Genomic DNA, 23983 nt, shown 5'->3' with positions numbered 1-23983 from the left:
GCGGATTCATTACTGAAATCTGAAGGAACTGCTGTCGATGCGGAGGTCGACGTCGGATGATCTGCCAATTCGAAGTTTGTTGGTTTTAGGTTGTCGATAAAGTAGGCGTTTGCTACTTCGTTTTCCTCCCTTCCTCCACGAAAATAAAGGCTATCGCGTGCTACAGGATTTAGTCCAGTTGACGCACTTGTCTGTACGAGGTATTATCCGAGCGTTGCGGGGCCGCTTGTTCCAGTGTGAAAAAACGAAACTGTGAAAAAAACGATCTTGTAGGAAGCGTTTGAGATGCTTAATGGCAGCCAAGATAACGAGTAGCTCTCGGTCGTACGAGAAGTAACATTTCTCATTATTTTACAGTTTCCTAGAGACGAAACCCAGTGGGCAACAGGTACGACGGCGAAACTCCTGCTCGAAGGAGGCACCGATGGCGGTGTTCCATGCTTCGGTCTTCAGGACTAGAGTGGCCTTCGGAGGCAAGAATGAGATTGTCGCCGGGCCTGTGAGTGCTGTTTTGCTGCCTCGAAATTCAAATTCTGCTTCGACTGAGTTATCTCTAATCTTGGAAGGCTCGATGGTTTGTACCTTGTGTGAAGGAGCCCTGATACCTTTTGAAAATACAGTGTAGCCGAGGTGTTCCGCTTTGTTCATAACTAGGAAGCATTTATGCGAGTTGATGCGTAATTTCGCCGGAGGCTGTTTTGAAACTCATGATGGGGGTGGATTCGAAAAGGCCAAATGGTGATGCAGAAGGTAAAGGTCTTGCCAAGATCGATGATAGAGAACACCTTGCCTCTTACCTCCCTTAACAAATCCGGCTACTGATGTGGGGACCCCCCCCCCCCCCTGTATATTCGTTCGACCACCACTATGTCTGTTATGTGGATATCATGATTTCCTGGAAAGGTCCGGAAGTGAGATGTCTGTGAGGAGCCATGCAATGACTTCCGAGTTCTCCTGGAAGCGTAGCAACTTTCCAAATAATGAAAACGCTGTGAATAAAAACAGCTTCTACGTTGCCGACCGGCTTAAGCCCTGTCAGAAAATTCTGTAGTTTCTTACCTTGGATGTTGATCAGAAAGCTATAAGATAAGATATCAAAATAAGAAATTAGCGCCGATTGTCGCTGGTATAATGTAAACGAGCAGAGCTATTGACGTCGCAGGCACAATGTCACCAAGTGTGTACCTAGCATAGTGGTTGGCGATGCATTGGTTAGAGACTGTCGGTAGAGTTTCTTTTTCTTAACGTCTGCCTTAGAAAGCAACGAAATCACGAAGCGTGAGTAGATCAGGAATTTGATAAGAGTGCCTTAGTCGAAAACGCATGAACAAGAGCTTCTATCACTGCCTCTGAGTTTCCCTGGTCTCTGTTGCTGAAGGGGCAAGGCACCCAGCATTTCGCTTCCTCTGCACCTGCGAGCTGTACGGTTGGAGATAGATACCAATAGTAGCGTAGGTTGGCTGCAAGAGAGTTGAGCCGGCTCCTTAGCCGGCTGTATTCCCTCGGTGTTATCTTTATTGCACAACTCGCAGCGCCCAAATGCCATTAACACCTACAGGAACATGAAATTGACCAATTAAGTAACAACACCTTACAATTTCGCAACCAAGGCCCCAAGATGGATGAATTTTTGTAATCGTTTGCCCCACGTAGCCCATTAATCGATTATTTTACATCAGTTAAACAAAGCTCTACAAGCGATGGGATAGTTTCCGTGTGTTCAGTGCATAACATTTTACTTAGTTACTTTAAATTTGCTGGGATTGATGATCATCGCCGTCGGCTAGTTGCTAGAAAAGAAGTCATAACACTGACCGCCACATATGCTGCAACTAAATTTGGATGTCCCACCAACTACGCGGTGTAATGAGCATTGAAGTAGAGGATGGCAACTATGGCTGACTATGATCAACTACAAGGTCATAGCTACCCCAAAAACCAAAAAGACTGTCGGAAGTTGGCCGATGGGTCCGTATGCATCCAAATGGTACTACAATAAAATGTCCACTCGACATGCGCTTACATAGCTTTTTTTTAGCCAGGCTCGGGAATGTGAGGCCATTTTGGTCATGTTGGCCTCTAAAAACCTGCACTTATCTTATTATCGGGTGAATACATGAAAAAATGTAAGCGAAATTTTGGTTCAACCACGGGCGTAAAGTCGGAAAAACTCGAATGCTGACCGAGAGAGAAGATCCAGAATGGATCACATCCTCATCAGATATATCTTTTGCCTCAGTTATCAACGCGGTGTGGTTTTCATTGGGTCTATAACCTAATTCGTGCCGTTTGCTAAGAGATGGCCTAACTTGATTATTATTCCATCTTTCAAATACAACATGCGTTGGACTACTGTCATTCTGCGTCTTTTTCAATATATGTCATTCATTTGAAATGTTAACAACGATAATTTCTTTTCAATCAAATATGTCGAGCCGTGTGCCTGGAAAAGTATTTTTGCGGGGAGTTCTTCTTCATTACTTTAATATGAAGAAAACTGCTGCCGAAAGTCATCGTATTTTGGTGAAAGTTTATGGTGGACATGCTCTAGCTGAGCGAATGTGCCGCAAGTAGTTTGCACGATTTAAAACCTGTGATTTTGGCGTGACAGGCGAAAGACGTCTTGGACGGCCAAACAAGTTTGAAAATGAAGAATTGGAAGCATTACTCGATGGAGATTGTTGCCAAATACAAAAAGAGCTCGCAGGATCTTGGGGAGCCATTTCAAAACGTTTAAAAGCAGAGGCTTCGAAAGGCGATTTTGCATGTCCGAAATGCTTCTGAAACGCCACAAAAGGAAGTCATTCATTATAACAACCCCTAACCCCAAAAAATCATTTATGAAACCCGAACAACCAACAAAATTAACGGAAGAGTCGGACATCCATGACGCGTAGGAAAAGGTTTGTATTTGGTGGGATCTGAAGGATTTGCTGTATTATGAGGTGCTAAAACTGGGTAAAACTATCAATGGAGCACACTACCGAACACAATTAATCCACTTAAAGGGATCAATGCCCGAAAACGCCCGAAATATGCGACCAGATATGAGTCCATAATTTCCCACCATGACAACACTTGGCCTTGGGCCTTGGGGAAGTTTTTGCTCAGCCGTCTTATAGCCCAGACGTTGCCCCGTCCGACAATCATTTGTTCCGATCGATGCAGAACGCCCTCACTGGAACACGGTTCTCATTAAAACAGGATATCAAAAATCGGCTTGATTTATTCTTGGCTGCCAACCCGGCGCAGTTCTTTTGGGTTCAGATCCACAAATTGCCAGCAAGATGGGAAAAAGTCATAGTTTCAGATGGATAATCTTTACATGTTTTTCTTAAATAAACGTTAAAATTTCAAATGAATACTTCATCAGTCCAAGCACTCGTCAGCTGAGTCTCGGGTGTCAGAAATCAAATGTAATCACGTAATCACTAGCTTTTCTGGTCATATTCCGAAGAACGTCCTTGCACAATAGTAAGCGTTTTTCGACCATTTTGTTGCTGAATTCTGATGCGTACTGATCAGAACTATGAGCATCTTCTACGCTTAGTAAAGCAATATGCCTCATTTAACTTCTTTTTCTACTTTTTTAACTCCTTGCTCAATTATAATGATACCCTAATCAACGATTTGTATTATCCAAGCTTTTTCATCAAGATTTGCTTGCGCTCCGAAGAGGTTGCAGTGTATATACTCGTAACTCGTAACATTTTTTATCTATTCGACTCTATCACATTTCTGTTGGTCTTTACCATTTTCATTAATATGTCGAAGCTTGTCTTCGTTTCATACTAATTTCTTCCTCTTGACGATACTTCGGTGTAACACAAAAAGATTTTTCTGAAATTATGTTTGGACCGAATCTTTATCACACAATTGAATGCCTGCGACCACCATAATGCACTTTTTAAGTTGAATTATTATGCTCCGCGAAATCATCCCCGTCCTCAATAACGTTTTTTTAATGAAGTATAAACGCTCTCCAGCATCATTATATACTTTGAAAACTAGCTCTTAGAAGATTACATCAAAACCCATATTTCTCCCGAATTTTGAGCCAGAATATTCTTTAAAGGTGCTTTCTAGCCTGGACCATTCCTTGTAGCTGGTTTTTTTTATGGCTTTTTAACTGCCACATTAAATCTTCTTCCTCTTTGACCGAATTCAACAACCCTTCCCTTTCCGATACTAGCCCACAATATTCAACAATCGTTAAAAAAAAAAACCATAATTTTTGACACGACTGATCTTGGAAGAATAGTTGGCGCAGAATAATTCGTCAAGAAAACTCTTATACAACGCCCGCAAGAAAAATATCTCTCCATCATATCCCACCCAATCTTTAACCCCCCTTAATGTACTTTGATCACTCCCTTTCAAATTCTCACTGTCGGTTTTCCAACCTTCCAATGATTGTCCGATCGCCCGAGACATTAGGCAAATAAGTAACCCGTTGTTTTGCATCACCAGGCGCCTGCATTCTATTGCGCCGTCAACCGATCATATGAAATAAAAAAGACTGTCCATTTGTAACTTCAGAACATGACAAACACAAAGGGACATAGATCCGTTACGTAAAAATGCACTCAATCGCATGTTAGTATCCAAAAGTACATAGCATGATTATGCTTCTTACATCCAAAAAGATCAATAATCCTTTTGGAGTTTTAAGGTTGATAGGTTTTAAGTTGGGGTGAAATTTCGGAAAATGGAAAGGGGAAGATACTATGCAGTATGAAGAGAGTAACTTGCGCGTACAATGAAATAGATTTCTCCAGCAGCTCGACACAAGAAAAGAAGAAACTAATCACTTAGCTCGTAAAGTGCGGCTACTATAACGGTCATTTTGTTTTCTGGAAAGAAGGCAATGCTAGGAATGTGTTATTATTTTCAGCTTGATGGGTCATTTGTTGATTATAATTGGCACAAAAAAGAAAAACAGAGAACACATCATTTAGTATGTCAACTTTCGTAACCCTTTTCCAGTATGTTGTGCGAATATACTACTTGAAACTCGAATGATGCCAAAAAGATTTCGGGTGGTCTTCACACTTGTAAACTGAAATGATATGTCCGTGTATATGCTGTATCTTCGCAAACGATTAAACACATCAGCTCGACAATTTTTTTGACTATACCTAATGATGTTCGGCCTGAAAAAAAAACCTAGCAAGACCTCTTGCTCAAGACATTAATGATTAGCAACCAGCCTTGTTCACGCTGCCCGAGAAGAGATTCCCAAAACAAAAACCCAGCAACAAAGCAGATAGTTACGCTTCGTTCTTTTTCATTTTTTTATCCGAATGTCTAAAACTAGTTGTAACAAGCGCTAATTGATATCTAATTGGCATTCAATAGCAAAAGTGTGGAAACTACTAAAAACATATGTGTGGAACTAACTTTTGAATGGTAAAAAAAATTCGCATTGAACATCCCTAAATGCCGCCGTTACTGCTGATTGACGGTTTCTTAGCGAAAGTTTGAAGATGTTAAACTGTTGAGGTTTACCGGTAAAATTGACCGTTACCGCGAGGATGACCTGAATTTTCTATGCTAGACTAAATGAATACCAAATAATACGTGGTTGTTAGCAATGTGATGGACAGTGTATGTGTTTATATTTAATTGGTTTCGATGTTGGGGCCAAGAAAGAAAAAGTAACCCGGGAATGATGAGATGATGAGACCTTTATGAATATGAGGAGAAAATTAAATAATTTGGGACCAGCGAATCACAACATAAAATTATTTACAGACTTTTACTGAGATAAGATACATAAATCAACATTTTCAAGATAAGACAAGAGGAATGAAATTAAAATAAATATAAAATCATATTTTTGGAACCATCCTTATGCTCATATAAGACAAACTAAAGAAGGGCTTCCGAATGACTGAAAATTTCCATAAAAAATCAACTCAACTGTAAATAATAGAGGAAACTATAAAGTGTGCGGATATTACCGAAATAATTTCCCCAAAAGAAAAATACACTTAGATACTTTTCTTCCTAATGCGTTACTAATTGAATTGAATGGAAGACGCTAATCTAGGTGTAGTTCCCGAGTTAACCAATTATTGCATTATCTGCAATTCCGATCGGAAGTGAGAGCTGTAGTTCATTTCTTCACTCTCATTTCTGCAATTAGATAAAACATAATTTGGAGTCAAACGAGTTGTAGCTTAGCTTCCGTTCCCCATTCACAAGATACCTTTTTACGTTACCAAAATCTGGAGTCATAATTTTTTTTATCTGATTCCCAACTCCTCCACCCAAACTTGGATGCTTTAAAAAATTTACTCGTATTCGGCTCCCCAATGTTACTTTTTATAAATATACATACCAATCAAATCGCACACCAGATTCATAGATATTTTTATTCGCATCAACTGAATATAAATTCTCATATCTACCTCGTTTTCTTTCAAATTCAATTACAGGATCGTCATGTTAAGAGGAACGGTGACATGGAACCAGTTGTAGATCCATCACAAGATTACGTACTCATGCTGGGATACGAAAATGCAACACATACTGTGCTCAGATTTAAGAGGAAATTAGATACATGTGATACTGCACATGATATTCCCATAACGGTGAGTAATGTATACGTTTATATTATATCTACGTCAATGTAGAAGAAGAAGAATTTTACTACCATGTAACTGCGGCGCTCGGTACAAGAATCTTGTAGATACTTTTTTTTGCTCGCAATTTAAAGTTTTCCTTTCCTGAAGCTTAATGAAATCTGGTAGAAGTGTGAATGTTAAGAGTGGCGAGAATTTAAATGGAATAGATACGGTGCGCGATTTTTTGTATGGAATGTTCACTGGTTACGATGTGAAGCTGTCTGGAACGTACATTTGCGAAACGGTAGAGTTTTTTTGCCGGATTAGAGGACTTGACAGATATCTGCGGAAATGTTGATATGTAGAAATGTCTCTGAAGTAATATTTTTTAAGGCACTGTTAAAAAAAAAACATTTCTCAAATTATTTAAAGCTCAAATAATGCAATAGCAACAATTGCAACACATGGTTTTAGATGGTAAAGATAGATGTCTTAAGTGTTGAAATTATAGCTCTGTCAACGAACTGCTGTTTTGGATCAATGATATCAAGCTTCTCACCTTATTGCACTCTATGGTCCGGAGGGCTGGCCGACTATCAGAGACAATGAACGCCGCCTCGCAGTGACGTGAACGAAGATGTTGGGTTGAATCAATGGCGTAACAAGCTATGATCCCTTCCGAAATGCGGATCAATCAGTACCACTTCTGAACCGGAAAGAGCAAGATTGCCGCGCTTGTACTTAGTGTACCAAAACTGCCTATGATGCTAACTAATCTGCTAAATTCTGAACGCGTAGGGTGATAGCATTTAATATGTTGAAACAGATCCCGACTTTGGGTGCGCTTGACCAATTTCAGAGCGTGCTCTTGAAACATGGGGTGCGCAGAACTCACTGTTTAAAGCCTTTATCTTCCTCCATAAAGATATGCTGCAAGTAATCAGACCTCCAAGACCTCCATAGCATGTTATGGGTCAAAGGTGGACTTTGTAAATAGTTAATTTAATTTATAATTTATATAAAGAAGCTATCAAATTTGGGGAGTCATTCAATTTGAAGACTAGGCTAACTTAAGATGTGAATTAAATTTCAGGTTTTCCTGAAATATTATTCCGTGATATTTAAAAAAGAGTGTTGGGGCTAATGTTTAGTCTTATGGCCTTATGTCTCGACTTTCTAACTTCCCTTTATTTTTGCCACAGCTGGTTTTCATCGTAGTTGATTAGAAAATAAATAGTTCTCAGTAGCTTTTACTGGCTTCGTTGAGTTCACATTTTAGGTATACCTATTATAGACAAATTTAACGGGTTAAGATTGAAGAAGAATGAAGACATTAATTGCAAATACATTATAAAGTTTATGTCCTGAGGAACTACTGAGTTACCAGGGAATTGCTAGAAAATATATTTCCTGCGTTGCCTTGGAAGTTAGTGCTAGATTTATTGATGCAATTAAGAGTTCTCAGAATATGAGCTTGCCTGTGAGGTTGCTTACCAAGACGAAGTCAAAAGCTTCTTCAAACTATAGTTGACATGATATTTGAGGCGTTAACGTTATGAACGGAGATTATAGTCCTGAGTGGCTGGGGTAAACTCCACTTGGACCAACACTATTTACCGTACTAGTAAGGAGGGAAGTTACTTCCTCGCCCAGATAGTGTGTTCCCTGCGAGATAGAGAGCTTAGAATTTGTTTTTGCTTCTCGTAATACACCTAAAGAGAACAGCTACCATGCCTCAGAAGTGAATTTATTTTCTAGCTATGACGTATTGCTTTGGTCAACTGCTTACGACAGTTAAGCGGAGTAAAATGATGGATGTCTCCAGTCCAATGCAGTTCGGATAGCTGAGTATTTAGAGCACTAGGCTGTCGTACAGAAAGTCGCGGTTCAAATCTCACTGGTGTAGTGGGATTTGTATCGTGATTTGACGTCAGACACCAGTAGACCTGAGTCAAATCAGGGTAATAACCTCGGGCGAGTGCAATGCTAACCACATTGCCTCCTACATTGTACTGTAGTGTACCGTTACGGTCTTGAACGAAGTGCTCTAACACACTTCAAGGCCCTGATCCAATATGGATTGTTACGCCAACGATTATTATTATTATTAATTCAATGCAGTACAGGAGTGACTTGGGATCGTAATGCGGGAAATGTAATAGGGAAGTACAGTACTGGCGACAATAATAGCTTGGTTGTAGTTTGTGGATTTCTTCTTCCATCGTCTCATTATTGTTGGCACACTGTTCGAGCACAGAGTCTTCGATAGGCCAGTTGGGCTTCAACTGACCAGCAACGTACACCTAACTAGATCAGTTACAGTGTGAACACCGGCAGATTAAGAGAGCCGTCTTCTGCATGTGCAAAACAAAAGAGAGGCGCTGAGATTGACCTCGAATGGTATCATTATATGATGATTGCTTGCATTCACATCTTCTCCCAAAGGTGGAAAGCCCGCCTCCTTAAGTTCGATCTGTTTTCGGTCCCAGCGGCGTAATGTGCGCTTTGAAAAAGGATTATATTAATGTGCTGGTCAGGGAGGCAAAAGTTGCCGTAAATAATAATAATTTCGGAAAACTCTCAGCTTATCGCAAGCTTCTCGATGGTCCTGTGAGGGACGTTAATGGTCGGCTCCTCATCCACAACGGCTTCTAGCTCTACAGCTGGCGAGAGCAATTTATCATGGTTCTCAACCGTATTATTTTCAGTGCAGTTTCCCTTGTTGTGAATGAAATGACGACTGCTCCTTGAAACAAAAGAGGAATTACCATCAGCAGCGTTGTTGTTCATCGTCGCTAATGCTGTCTCTACAGAACTGCTTCTTCCTCGCATTTCGGAATCTTGGGAATTTAGGATTTTTCTCATTGAGTAGAGGAAGAGGATGATCTACAAGATTCCGAAAAAGAGAAACCCGTTTGAACGCGAAAATTGGGTGGAAGGTATCTGGAAACTCCCCGGCGTCATAAGGATAATAGCTAAATTAACCTGGAAAGCACCAAAACACCTCGGGAGTGAGCTTAGAATACTCTATGTAAGAGGGGCATTTCAGAAAAACTTATATTTATTCTCTGACACAGATATGACTAAACCGAAACGTCACATGTTGCATCGATGTTAAATTTCAGGAAAATTCGAAGATAAAACCAGGATCCGCCTAGATTGGATTTTGTTCCCGATACTATTCCTTCTCGTTCTCAGTAACATTGTCCAAAGGACACGAAGGGTTTCAGTGGACCAGAGGATTTTTCTTCAAACACCTGTAATCTCTCACATCGAGTCATGGACCTTGTCAAAATAGCTTTGGATTTGGAAAGACAGGCAAGCAGCGTCGTACCAAAAATATATATCAAGAAAAAATTTCTCGGTTTGCCCTGTAATCTTACTGACTGCATTACCGTGCAACGGGGAAAATCTAGGACATTTGTCAGTGCATCTAACTTGGTAGCATTGTTTGTAGGAATGCAAGTTTCTCGAGAAGACCACGCGTAAGCGTGTTGAACACACTAAGCCTCATTTAGGGTATTTCGGCAACTTTATATATGGAAATAGGTAGTTTGATCCCTCCACTTTTCATACAGGATAGTTCATTGCACCGTATTTTTTTTGTTCTATGCTCTGTTTTTCTTCTGGGCACTTTTCTAGTATCACGATCAAAACCAGAGGGACGAGCGTTTTTTTTGTTGGCTTGCTCGGGGGTTCCTAAATCAGCAAGTTTCACAGCTGGAACATCCTCGTTGATATTCAATTACTAAGCTGCTGCCTCCAACGGCAAGGTAGGTAATTGCAAGAGGGAAGGGAATGTCCTTGCATTTGCTAGCAGTATTTAGTCGAATTTGGCATATGCACATACTTTTCAGCTTTTTTCATAGATCTTTCATATCACACCTGACTAGGGTATATCCCCGAAGAGATAACTTTTATATTTCTAGTAACGCTGTATTTCTCAACAGAAAGGCTCCCAGCTGTGAAATCAAAAAGGCATGCAACTGAGGAATATTTATTTATTTATTTAATTAAAAGCAATAGACAGAGAAGTAAATGCCTAATTACATATTGTCCTTAGAGGGAGAAGCAAGTAAATGGCGACCTGACGCTTAAAGCTAAGGAAGTAAAGAGAGCAAAAAGACCCAAGCTCTAGGGCATCGGGGAGCGAAAGTCAATATCCAGATAGTTATCTTGTATTCTATAGAAAATGCGTTCTGTGCATCGTCCTGTGATATTTCCTGATTGCAATGCAATACTGCAAAGCAACGGGAGATGACTTCCTACATTATAGTCAGACTAAAATGATCCCACGCAAACTATCAACGGCATTAGTATAGGAGAGGGACATCTTCAAAATTGACATTGGGATATAAAGGAATTTAGGTGCAAAATCATTAATTGGAGTTGGAACTGTTTTCACTATTTGTCATCCTCCATATAATTCAAATCGAAAAACCCCCAGTGATGCTTATTTTCATCAGGTGATCCTGGCAAACGCTTTCCAAATGCGTGGGAAACGTATTCTCCTTCAATTCTGACACATTGATAACAAGAGAGGTTTATTTAAATTTCTTTGTTTAAAAAACGCTCATTATCATTTTATTATAAACAAAACGAGAAGCATTCTCCTGACAAGGTTTTGCCATCAAAATGCTACAAACGCTACGAACGACAACTATATCATTCTCATTAATTTTATATTCAGCATCCAAGCCTCAAATCGAAAATAATAAACAAAATCCTAATCAAGTCTGAAAGAAGATGTCAAAACCGAATTAAAGTCACCACCCGTCGGTTTTTATTCGAGCACCTAAAATCAAAATAAAATAAAATGCACATAAAACAGTAGTTCCCCGCTATTAGTTTTATGACTCTCTGAAATTCAAAATTAAATCTTATTTCTGCTTCATAAATGCTAATTTATTTTTATTTTCCCGAAGAGCCCGCCCACTCCATTGAGTATTCCAAAACGCTAACAATACGAATGTGATTGGTCTTCGTATATTGAAATGAAATGAAAGTCTCTTCAGTATTCGTACTCTGGAAAAATAATAAGATTCTGAAAAAATCTATTCAAAACAAACACGAGCGCTTAAAACATGAAGATTTGGGTCCAGAAAAAAGCTCCAAGTTTAGTAAACCTGAAAATCTTTTATACATAATCTGCCAGTCGCGGACCACTCTGACTTCAGTGCCGGGCAATTCATCTCGTCAATGAATTATTCATTTTTCCTCTTCGCATATCAAAGCAACAGAAATTATTACTTGGCTCGGAGTCAAAAGGCATGAATTCATAAATTCTTTAAAAAGATGCCTAATCCAAAATTATGCGAAATTACACGTCAGTCTTGTCGAAAACTCCAATGGAAACTATGCAAGAGGACATGCTTCAAAAGCAGCAATTTTTTTCGGCTCTATTATTTCTATTTCACTTTACTCCATTCATATCGTTCTCAATTAGTGGTAGGAGAGCAGGGTTTTATCATAATCATAACGGGTGCATAATTTGTCGGACTTTTTAATTTTATATCATTCTGGGTGTTGTCTAATTCGGGGGGAATAAATGAATTTTTTAATTTCTTTTGACTCGGCCCACTCTATTGTATGATAACTAGAGCTCGGAGCCCCAGATCCAGCCCAGATTCATCTGAATTCGTCTCGTTCTTTGAATTCAAACTTATTGCATATTTATCCAATGTACAGAAGCGAAATATAAAAATATCTAGATCCAACCCACTAAGCAAGCACTCAGCGATTTTCTAGAGATGAAAAAAATGCAGATACATTTTTCATGGATTATATATTCTCCATTTCGTAAGAGTAAGCAGCTTAAGTGGTTTCGCTGTCGTCTTCAGATAACTCTTGAGCGGATGTAACAGGTGATTCGTTGAACCTTAGTTCTTTCACCTGCCTGGACTCAACCAAGAGCCGAGAACGACAACAACTTAGATCATATTATCAATTTATCTACTCGCAAGGCTACTAATAACCTTAATAAATGTTTTATCAGCTTCTTATACAAATTACATTCTAAAGTATTCCTGGATCACTTAAAGATATTTCTGTTGGTCCGATAATACATTAGAAGATATATGCAAATGAAGCATGGGTACATTTATGAAACAGAGACCGCGGCGAGATAGGCATGTATATTTGTGATAGGGAGCGGGTTGAAACAGAAGAGATGATGGTAAAAATTAATTGAAATCAGTCAACTAGGCACGCATTTTTAGACGATAATGATTGTAGCTACTGGCGCCTCGCCTATCTCAGAGGCTATTCGGTAATATTACCGACAAGGCTATTAAGGTACCCGATTAGGCCCCAAGCTAAAGGTACATATAAAAGATGAGAGGTAAATGTGCTTGGGAATGTTTTATGGAGGCAGATATTTATAAAATTTGAAAATAGTTCAGAGCAGGAAGAAGAATTTGATAATGACAACAGGACCACACTCCAGTTTCTTGATGTTTTAAGCTGAGGGCTCCATGTAGGTATTTTATGAGAAGCAGTTCATAATTTATGGAAGACCTGTAGGTAAATTACTCAGCTACTCTAACGAGAAACTTCATACCTCAGTCGTTCGTAAATATTAACTAGGAAGATGGCTCCTAAGCAACTAATCCCTCTCTGTCCTGGATCAAAACCAATTTAACGATTAACTATCTCTGTCTTGGATCAAAACCAATTTAATGATTAACTATTTTTTATAATAATAAAGGAATTTCGGCGACGTAGATACCCATGATTTCGACTAATAAAACCAAAATTTGCGAGATTGCCTAAGATAGGCACCAAAATATTACCCCTGATGATCATCGACACAGGAGTAGACGAGATCTATCTCTGATTCTGCTGTTTTGAATCCGTCAGCCACAAAACACACCTCGGTATTATGTCCCTACGCTTCCATGAGCGGAGGTTTCGCAATCCCTTCTATGACAAGCTGCGCTCAATTTTCATTCGAACTTTAACGAGAACAATATTCCACTTTTCGCTGAATTTTTTTATGACGCCGCATTGAGGGGAAGTTTGGCTGCTCATTGTCGCGCTTACCCTCTTTTATATACAGACTCGATAGAGACTTCTGAAAGACAACCACTCACATGACTATAAGGCCAGGAACGAATAAGGTTTTGTTATATTCTAACAAAAGGAACAAAGGGACACTGTACTCTACAAAGCAGTGTACAATTGCTTCATAGCGAAAAAGTGCTTGACCCATCATTTAGAACATGAAATCACACAAAATAAAAGGACTTATGTCTTCTCTGCTTCGTAAACCAAAAAGAATGTTCGATGCTGTCTTCCCCAATTGGATAGTAAAACCTGAGCCTTTGCCGCTACTTAGAAGGGTATGAAGGCTTCCAGGGCTTCTTACGTCTAAAAATTTTCACCTGTATAAAACACTTGTCTCTCAAATTAAATGTGGCATTTCCATAGCATGTCGCCTAGAGATGCTGGGGTAAGGAAGAATCTCCAAGGAATATCCCCGCCAATATCTGACACACAAAAAAAGAATCGGAAGAAGATAATACACAATATGGCTTAGGGATGCCGAAGTAGAGAGTCATTAGACGTGCATTCACCAACACTTATGGCAAACGAGGCATTGGACGAGGAGCGTTGCATCGTTGGCTTCCTACTTTTTTTGTGGGATACCAATCTTAATATTTTTAGAGTGCAATAGAGTCGTTATTAAAGTCACCATATTGATTATACCGACGGTTGACCTCGCCTTACGGGATCCGAATTGCTTATCGGGAAGGCCTTCTTTCAACCTATCACCCGTTCAAATAGTTTACCAATGGTATTGACTTGAAATATCCGTCTATATGAGAAGGCGTCACCCAATAGTTTATCTGACTTCGAAATGTTTTTGTAGTTTCCATTGCTAAGGGAACTCTCCTTGTCTAGGGCATGCCGTAAAAATTTCCGTAACAATGCTTGGTGTTTTTCTGGCTGCTACTTTCAAGGTGATATTCGAGATTTCATCCGAGCCTGGGGCTTTGTCTTCAGTGAGTTTTTTTGTTGCTTCCGGAACTTCCGCATTCACCACTACAGACACTTCCTCGGGGTTTACCTGCATTGCCTGAAGCCTCGTATAGTGTACATCTTCTGGGAAGAGAGTGTTCAATATATTTTACAGTAACTATAAATAAGTAATTGGGGGGCGTTTGCCTATTAGTGATGATATCATTGACCTATAAGAGCTGGAATACTTCCGCTTGTAGTGTTCGGTTTTGCTCTTCATGATAGCTACTTATAAGTTTTTCCTCCCGCGTTTTTGTATTATATTTTTTATTATTCGAATATAGGTTGGCCTTTCACATTGATTTTATTTATAAGAATGTCAGTACGGACGTTTTCATTTTTGATCTTATGAATTCTTGCCTCTAAACAGTTCTTGCTTCTAAAGAGCTAAACTGAGGGCCGGGGGCCCAAAAGGTGGCTGAATTGACGAAAGCTAGGTATATACCTTTAAAAACTTTCAAACATGTGGTCCTCAGATGGAGAGTTTTTATTTTAACTCTGGAATTCGGAAGAGGATTGTGGTATTTTTTTAAGGTTTTATGTGATAAAATTATCAAAAACAAATTTCTGTCTGAATGTCTGTTCGCCTTTCCATTTTATCATTAGAAGGCAGAAAGATACAAAACTGAGGCTCACTAAAATCACACGTGACTGTCATTAGGGTATTATGCCGTGGGGGAGGATCAGCTACTAAATAAGGCCCGTGTTGTTATTTATTATCTTCCGCCGAAGTTCCTTCCTCCTCAGCATATTTTGGAATATTCTCTTGCGGTTCAAGTCATTTCTGAAGCTGCGATTCACGATCTTCAAGGTACCACCGGCGCCTCGGTGACAGTTTTCATTTCCGTCCTGTCAGCGTCAAATCCCGAGCATTAAAGGCAACATGCTCCACATCTTCCGCAATTATATCGCATGTCGGGCAATATTGGGAGTCGTCATGCCCGAGGATATAAAATAGGTTACAACTAACTTTCCCATGTATCGTTGAATCCACTTTGAAATATTTGGGGTACTTGGTGCATTCCGCGTTCCTTTGGGGCATTATCCCATTTTTTTTGCCAATAGGTATTTGCCGTATGGTATTTGCCGATAGCATGTGTTGCATTATAGACGTGTGAGACCCTTGCCTGCCAAAATATCAATGAGGTCTATGGCTGCTTTCACACATGCTACTTCGTCGGATGTTATTCAGTACCCACAAGAGGATCACAATGTACGTTGTCGATACATACATACCAAGGCCAGGCAAGATATACGAAGTGATTCAACAAGCTTTGTGTTAAGGAGCCGAAGGTCTCTAGGTTGCCTATATTTACCAACATTTAATATACTACTCCCAGATGCCTTTATCGCTGAAATTCTCTCGGCACTCTTGGGTTGCTTGGTACATGTTATCTTAACGGCGGCGTTATCTGTTTTTTTGGTGATCAAAACTACCTTTATTTTATAATTACCAACCGCAAGACCAGCGTATTCCAGGCAGAACTGTATTTACCAAATTTTTGGTCTACAAGAATCTCGTTCTCATTGACTTATTCTACCACAAAAGTCATTTGGATATCATCTGCAAAGCCAATGTTAGTCACGCCTTCATGAGTCTTCAATGTCGAAATGCCTGTGCATGTTATTATCCACAGAAGAGAATCGAAGATTGATTATTGTGGAATATAGCATATTTTCTGGTACGTTTTAGGTCCATTTCTAAATCTTAGGACAAATGCCTTTTTACTAGGTTAAGTTGTTCGCTCCATCTTACAGGATTGAAGCGACGTTCCATCGTTACCGGGCTCAATTCTGGTCTTCCCAAATTACCTTATCATACTGGTCGCACTCATAGTAGACTCTGCTCCTCGCAACCTGAACTTTCAGCATAAACTTATTGTAAATTATCTGTTCCTGTTCTGTGATGCCGTTGAAGAAGGATCGCCCGGAGGCTGATCTGACTTCAGCATTAGTACCAGTTGCTGTTGTTTCCGCCGTATTGGATAAATTTTTGGAAAATTTTCGAAAATTGAAAACATTAATAACCCTGGTATTATGTAAGATTGTAAAAAAAGGCAACTTCTTGATCACATGTTGAGGGGGCAAAAATGGTATCTAACCTGAACCTTTCCGAAGAATTTTAATTTTTGACGTCTCCGTTGTTATTCGAAGAATGGTAGAAACAAGGGAAATTCGAGAATAATAGATTGTAGCGGAAAAAAAGATAGTATTGGTATCCTTGTTATTACACAGAATTCGAAGAAAAAGAGCGACATTTATGGTACGTCTTATGTGAGGGGGCAAAAGCCACTTATATAATTGAAAATCGGTTTGTTACAAGAAGATCGAATCCAGAAAGAGGAAATAAAGTGGCTAAGGTCACAGAATATTTTTGTGTATTTGCTAGGTTACGATGAGGTAGCTAACTGAGCCGTGACCTTTTAGTTAATGTATTGGTGTGGCGACGGCGCTTAGATGGTTTTCTTGTGTGTGTTTTTCCATCCCATGCGACAAGTCAGAAACAGTTAAGCAATGCCTTATGCCCGCAGTATTGTGCTCGCAAATACGTGGCCGTACGCCACAAACTCGGCACTAACACCAAGCATTATGCGCTGAATTTTTCTCGCGCAATGACTGCCAACGATCAAAGATACACAATGATTTTTCCTCATCATAACATTTCGAACAATGCGCTAAAAAAAAAACGAATCTCTTGCGTTCAGTCTCCTTGGTTTGGTGTTTTGACATTACCATAGAATGCGGAACAGTTTGAGGTAAGTGTAAAGTCTTTAGAGATTGTACCACTTCTTATATACCGCAGTTGGTGGACTGATCCATAATGATGACTGAGCGTAGGTTTGACGTTTTGAAATATTAAGGATTATATAAGTTTGACATAACATTGCAATCCCGATCGAAATTGTTTATCATAAGAGTGGGAAAGTAGTTAATTTGCTTATGAACATTTGATTTTCCCACTAAAGTAGCAGAATGGCCGCTTTTTTCATATTTAGCACATTTTTCTCCCAAAATCAAAGAGAATGTGGATGAAGGGCGAGGATTGCGTTCCTATTTACATTTTAAGATTAAAGAAATGGTGAGTCTGCGTTCACTCGATGACGGACGGGGCCCGGGAAAAATTTTCCTTCATTTTTTTCAGCCCACGGACTCCATCTTTTTTAGCCAAGCCTCCAAGCTTTCACAAAAGGGCGACTGACGCAACTTGTCATACCCTGTTTCTAACATTGATAGATCTGTATTCCAGTATATTCAACTCCCATCGTTACAGCACAGTAGTTTCAAACACGGTTATGCTATTTCGATGCCATTCTGTTGCCATAGGGAAGAAAGATCTAAATGTTTTCCATTAGATTACCTTGAAAAATGTTAGTAAATAGTTGCTTACATTTTACTAAACTTTTGTAGTTTTATTCTACGCTGATTGTATCTAGACTTCCACACTAACATAAACAGCAAATTTGTAAAAAATATTCTTTTTGGCTTGAAGGCAATGACCTTAGACCTAAGACTATGAGGTTCCATCTGACAATATATTTTATTCATGAACAAATGAAATTAGATACCTTTCAATACATCCTTATGCATAAAAGCATAAATTTTCTAAATGTCTTCACTCAAACAATATTATTTCTGAAAATTCCGTTACTTAATGGTCTCTATAAATCATGTTTTCTCAAAGCCTACGATCTGCCAGCTAAAATTTGATATCTTCAACAATTCCACGGAGATGTTCATTTCGGTATGTCATTCACATATGCTCCTCAATTTGGATTTCTCTTACGTTCTCTACGTACACCCAGAAATTGTAGGAAAACCATTGGAACTATGATAGACTGAACATAATGTTTATTACGGTCCATAAAATTAAATTTTATCTTTGTGTTATTGATGCATAAGCTCCAGAAAAATATAAAATAAATTACCTTTTATGGCTCACATTTAGGGCATTTAACGTACGTGTGAGATTTGGTCATTACCGGAATGTTGTAAATTGTTCTTAAATTGGGAGATTTTCTACATACAACCAAGATCCAGAGGGATTCTATTTTCAAGATACCAAGATTTTTTCTATTCTCAATTGGGGTCGGAACAATTAGCCTCTGACATGGCTTTAAAAGTTTCAAGAGAAGAATTTATTTCCCCCTCCTTCTCAGAGCAAACAATGAAAAATGTAAATGTAACGCGGCCAAGGTTAACTTTAATTTCCATTCTCGAAACATCCATCATCAAAAGGCAATCCTTTCTTTGTCAGAAACAATAAATCTCTAGATGAGAGGTCATAGGCACATTGAAGATATTTAGCGACCATAAATCTAGAGAAACTTGAGGTTCCAAAGTTGTTGAAGTTGGACCTGCAAACACCCAGTCTAGTCTGCAGGTGATATAAATGCTCAGGTGCGAAAAGCTAGAATAATGCTAAGTTTAAAGAATCACAGACTCTTGCGGCCATAATTCTTGGCTGCCTTCTCGAGCATTCTAGCTCTTGAGAAATGGAAACGGGTAATAAGTCAATATGGGAAGGAATAGGGTTCGAAATGGCTGAATTGTGAGAAGAAAATTTTAATTGCCGAACAATAAACATGAGAATATGAGAAATTTGTTCAGTAGCCATGTTTGGCTGATCTTTCTAGCCTTTCTCTTTAATACAACAAGTTTTAGGAGGCTAGGGGACGATGGGGTCGTTGTATCTGCGTTCTTCATGACAAGTTTATTGAAGTGTGAATTAGTTGGATGAAGCTTAACTTTTTTTCTCATGGGGCTTTGAGTTTGATCTTGGATTATCAAGGCTTACTGGAAGCACATGATTCCCATTAAACCTGTAAGATATTATTTTGCCTGCTTTTAAGCCCCCATAAAACCCCTTTTTTGACTATTTTACACGACATTTCACATTCTCCTCTACTTCAGCTTTGCCATCACAAATCCCATTTCATTTCAAGCGAAACTAACGAGCTAATATCCACTTTGAGGTGAAACATACCATACATTGTAAAACTAATCAAAAGACCGAAATGATGAGTAAGAAATCTCTTCAAATTGTCGGCATCCTCTATGCATCCGTGGTTTCGTTCAAAAATATATGAAGTCAGCAAATAAGCTGGTAAGCAATTTGATCCGTTGCTACATCGCAGTCAAAACTTTGATTTTCCGAACAAATCAAATACAACGGGGCCGGGATGTAAACAAAAAAGGTGTGTTCCTTTGTTAGCGCGATCGTCGGACCCTATAATTGTTACGTGCATACCGTCCATGATCAAATATTTACGTTCTTATTAACAAGAACACGTTAATCGGTTAATATTTCGTGGTAGAAGATACACTTTTGTATCTATAGATATACCGTGTATCTATCAATCTTTCATAGATGTAAATGGAAAGTAATATAGTCCAGGATTGTGTCTGCTGCCATGTTTTCATCATTATTTGGGTCTGCCACATCCTCTCCTCTTCTGGGTTTTAATTGGGTTGGAATAGTAGCATATGGTATGCAGGTAAATTTTCAGAAGGGCATAATAGTGGAAATATCATGTACAGAACGGGAGCGTATGTCTGCTACTATTTACTGTCAGCAGCTCAGTAACCAAAAAAGTGAAATCTGAATAAACGGGGAAATACCGGTTGGCATATTTGACTGCTGAATTAGTACATTTTTCATTGAAGATCTAATTTTATGGGCACCACCTATTAGACAATTTAGATTCAAATCCAAACAAAAAGACAAAAAAAATAAAATAAAGGGGCTCATTTATCGTATAACTCGACGTAACTTCAGCTGCAGTTCGATTACTAGTAGACTATTCAGAGCTAAATATGAGGTTTCCACAGGGGAATATGAAAGCCAATCTGTAGTATAGCCGATATAGAAGGAAAGGTCCAGATATTTTTTAAACTTTTCATTGTCTATATGCTTTCAACTTATGTTCAGTATTCGACGGGTAAAGTCGTTCCGACTTCCGAATAAGGAAAAAAAACCTAAATTCTGCCCTTCAGTGCAATATATCCTTGAAACAATGGCGTTATCACATTGCTAAGTGTAAGATTGTGGCTGACCGATGAGAGCTCGAAGTTAAAAGTACTCAGGCAGTAGTTGATAGCGATCCTGATATGGTAGAAACTGATGATCGTGGTGTAGAGAAAGTTGATGGGCCTGACAGAGAAGCAATAGTACTGGCCCTTTCTTCAGTAATTTCTTTGTGTTGACTCCATTCTGGGGTCCTTTGAAATGATCAATTATTTTGGCTTGCCGAAAGTTGGTCTCATCGCGGTATAAAATGTTCCACACTAGCGTACACAGCATAGACATCTATTTGATACCGGCGGTGACAATTTAATCATTGAGTCCATCACCAGTGTCGTACCAGAGCTATCTTCCAGATAGCTATCAACAAAAAGTGGGATAACTGCGAATTAGGTCCTCATGATTTAGTTCCAGATAACTAAATTTGATTCGGGCATGCATTCATCACATCCACATAACGAGCCAGGCTGATAACTAATTTTATGGTTTCAATAGTCAGATCGCTTTACGGAAATTAGACTGCCAATCTGAAAATCTTCCGGGCTATCAACTACCTAGAACAGCGATTGCCTACTTCTTAATAGTTGTATTTGAAAATAAGAGAATGCTTCGCTAAAAAATTTACCACATTTAGGTGTCACTCATATATGCTGGGGAGACTTCTCCGCAAAATTGGTAAACGTGACCGACCATGTCTTCAACACAAACCTGGATGCCTTATTAGGTTTCCTTTGGGGCCAGAAGGTTTTTCCACATGTCGTACTGCATATATCTAATAGCACATCTACTGTACTGATTATTATTAATTGTATTATCCAAGTTTCTTAAGGTAGTGAGGATATTCTTTTGCTAAGAGAGTAACATTTCGGTGGTGCCAGATGAATGCTCTTACATGTCTTACATGTCTCAATTTGACTTTCACCTGAGATCATAACCTAAAGGCCCATCAATAACTTATATAAGTCTCTGAGTTTGGTTCTTTATAGGGGCTCCCTCACTCCGTTACAAAACTGGGTTGTTTCGAAGAAGCCCTGAGTAATGGTTAATCGATTCATTTTTCCACCGATAGCTAGGCTTTCTGCAGAGACATTGACGTTGAATAGCATTTTGTTCTGTAAAAACTCTCTGTTGAAGTACTTGAGTTAGCGGCCTCTCCTCTCCTCTTTTTAGGGTTGCCAATTCTCTTACCTGGTGGACGTTATGGAGATAAGAACACTAAGACATTACGCGTCTACGCAGAGTTAATGAGTGCTAGTCCTACAACTGACCGCTCCCTTCTTAGTACCTGTTCATATCATTTTTGTTCCAGCATCATGTCCGCCATTAGTCAGAATTTTGAGTTCCAGTTATAAAGATTTCAATAAATTAACTGGTCTTCCTTAAATTTTCGCTTATCATCAAGAATTGCGGGTGCAGGAGAGCATGTTCTGGAACTCTACCAAAATAAGATTTGCAGAAACTTAGCAGCTACACATATTACCTCCCCCCCCCCCCTTGCTTGTCCGACGGAACAGGAAAGAGGGTAGCCAACTGTCGAAAAATTGTTAAAACTAAACTCCCTAAGATTGTTAGAACCACAACAGTGAATTATCGGCTACGAAGGAAAGAAGATAATTTTATTGGCGAGCAGTATATTTTATTCGCCTTTATGAATTATTTCAGACTCGAAATGGACCATCTCGTTGGAATGTTTAATACATAGATAACAACTCCAAAATAGGAGCAAGTTACCCAACAGTTTATTCCGAATAAGCAAAGCAGGGAAAAATTTGAATGTCCGCTTTCAAGGTTATTCTTTCCCTCTAAAGTTCCTCAATGATTTTGGCTCTGCTAACCGAGGTGGACGATAGTGGACACCAATTTTTGAGAATTTTGTATTGAGAGATTGACGACTTAATGATACTACTATATTTTATTCGGAGGAAACTGGTGAAATACTGAAATGCTTGAATTCTTCTGTCCTAAAGTCTTTTGGCGTTCGCACATTATTTGTATCTCTGAAGAAAAAATCTCTTTAATCAAAGTTTTCCATAGAAGAATCGCCTTTCATACCTTGGCTTTCAATGTGCCGTTGGCTACTCTTTGGGCTTGGAGGGAGCTCTTCATTTTCACACTATCCACTCCTGGTACGGCATGCTACGGCTTTTCTTCAATGAACCCCTCCTTTCAGGTTTTCCCAAGAAGCAAGCCAGTTATACTACATAAATAATCAGGAATGATTGTTCTGGGACTGTCCTAAAGTCATTCAATATGGTGCTGACAAGAATACGACGCTGGAAACATCCTGTTTATCAGAACCTCGAATAAAAGGGAGGAACCGCCATGACTCACTACAGCACTACAGCACTATTGCTGACAGTCCTGGATGAAATCTTAAGGGGAATGAACATAGATGTCTTGAAGATTGTGATGCATAATGATAACTAGTCATACTGATATCAAGGAAGCTCCTTCCTCCATGCTAATGAGATTTTGATGTATGAGCTCAACCAAAATTTTTGCAATTCTATTCACCAATAAGTCAAAAACACCAGGAGACTAGTTCCGACAGCTGAATGAATTAAGGTTGTAATGTAAAATATCCTGAGTCCTAGTTTTATATGTATGTAGATGTCTCCCGCGCAATTCCTTCTATTCTTACTTATGGCTCCAATGCGTGGTGGGAAACCGTGCACTTTGGGGAATCTCCCCTTTCTCGCACATATCTCCTCACACTCGCCCTCCCCTCTCTTTAGGCTTTTGGATGAAATAGAATTAAACTTAACAAGATGAAAAAGACCGTGGTAGTTCTACTAAAATAATGCAGTCTTGCAAAACAGAGATCTATAACGTACTTTTGTGTCTCTTTCATCTAGTGCTGCAAAAGTTAATGCTGGGTAAATTTTGCTATGTCAATAGTTTGAACCTGATTTCAAAAACGTTTTACGGCATCTAAACTTCAACCAAAATTTCACTGCGGCAGTCTGGTTAAACTTTCGAGCGACGGTAAACTGCAAGCTAATACAATCTTAATAAACCGCAACTTAATATTGTATTCTTCACTGACGTATCAAAAATGGGTTGTAGAGTTTTCTCAGAAAGACACAACATATGTAAATCGTTAAATCTTGCAAAACGTTACAGTCTCTTTGAGGCGGAGATAGGGATTGTATGGGGAACTTATTTACTGCCGCCATCAAAGCCTCAGACTCCGGGGTTATATCCTGCAAGCTGGTGAGCTAGTGGGAGTATGCATTGATTAGTCTAGACGGTTTGCTCAAAGTTGCTCTCTTCTAGGTCCCCGTACATAGGAATCTGGCGCTAAATCGAGGGGCCGATATACTGGACATAGGGGTATAATCTGCACCTCACTAGCTACTATGAATCATGTTAT

General features: G+C 39.2%; 1 protein-coding gene across 1 annotated transcript in view; it reads left to right on the top strand.

Moving 5' to 3' along the window:
* The window catches only part of LOC119649384 (MOXD1 homolog 2), a 310141-nt gene that overhangs the window by 193353 nt on the left and 92805 nt on the right, over positions 1-23983 (top strand). Inside the window, exon 4 of the mRNA XM_038051502.1 lies at positions 6441-6596. Coding sequence (XP_037907430.1) covers positions 6441-6596 — 156 coding nt within the window. The remainder of the gene's footprint in view (positions 1-6440; positions 6597-23983) is intronic.

This window comes from Hermetia illucens, chromosome 2 (genome assembly GCF_905115235.1).
Source record: "Hermetia illucens chromosome 2, iHerIll2.2.curated.20191125, whole genome shotgun sequence".
Taxonomy (NCBI): domain Eukaryota; kingdom Metazoa; phylum Arthropoda; class Insecta; order Diptera; family Stratiomyidae; genus Hermetia; species Hermetia illucens.
This window is presented reverse-complemented; position numbering and strand designations above follow the sequence as displayed.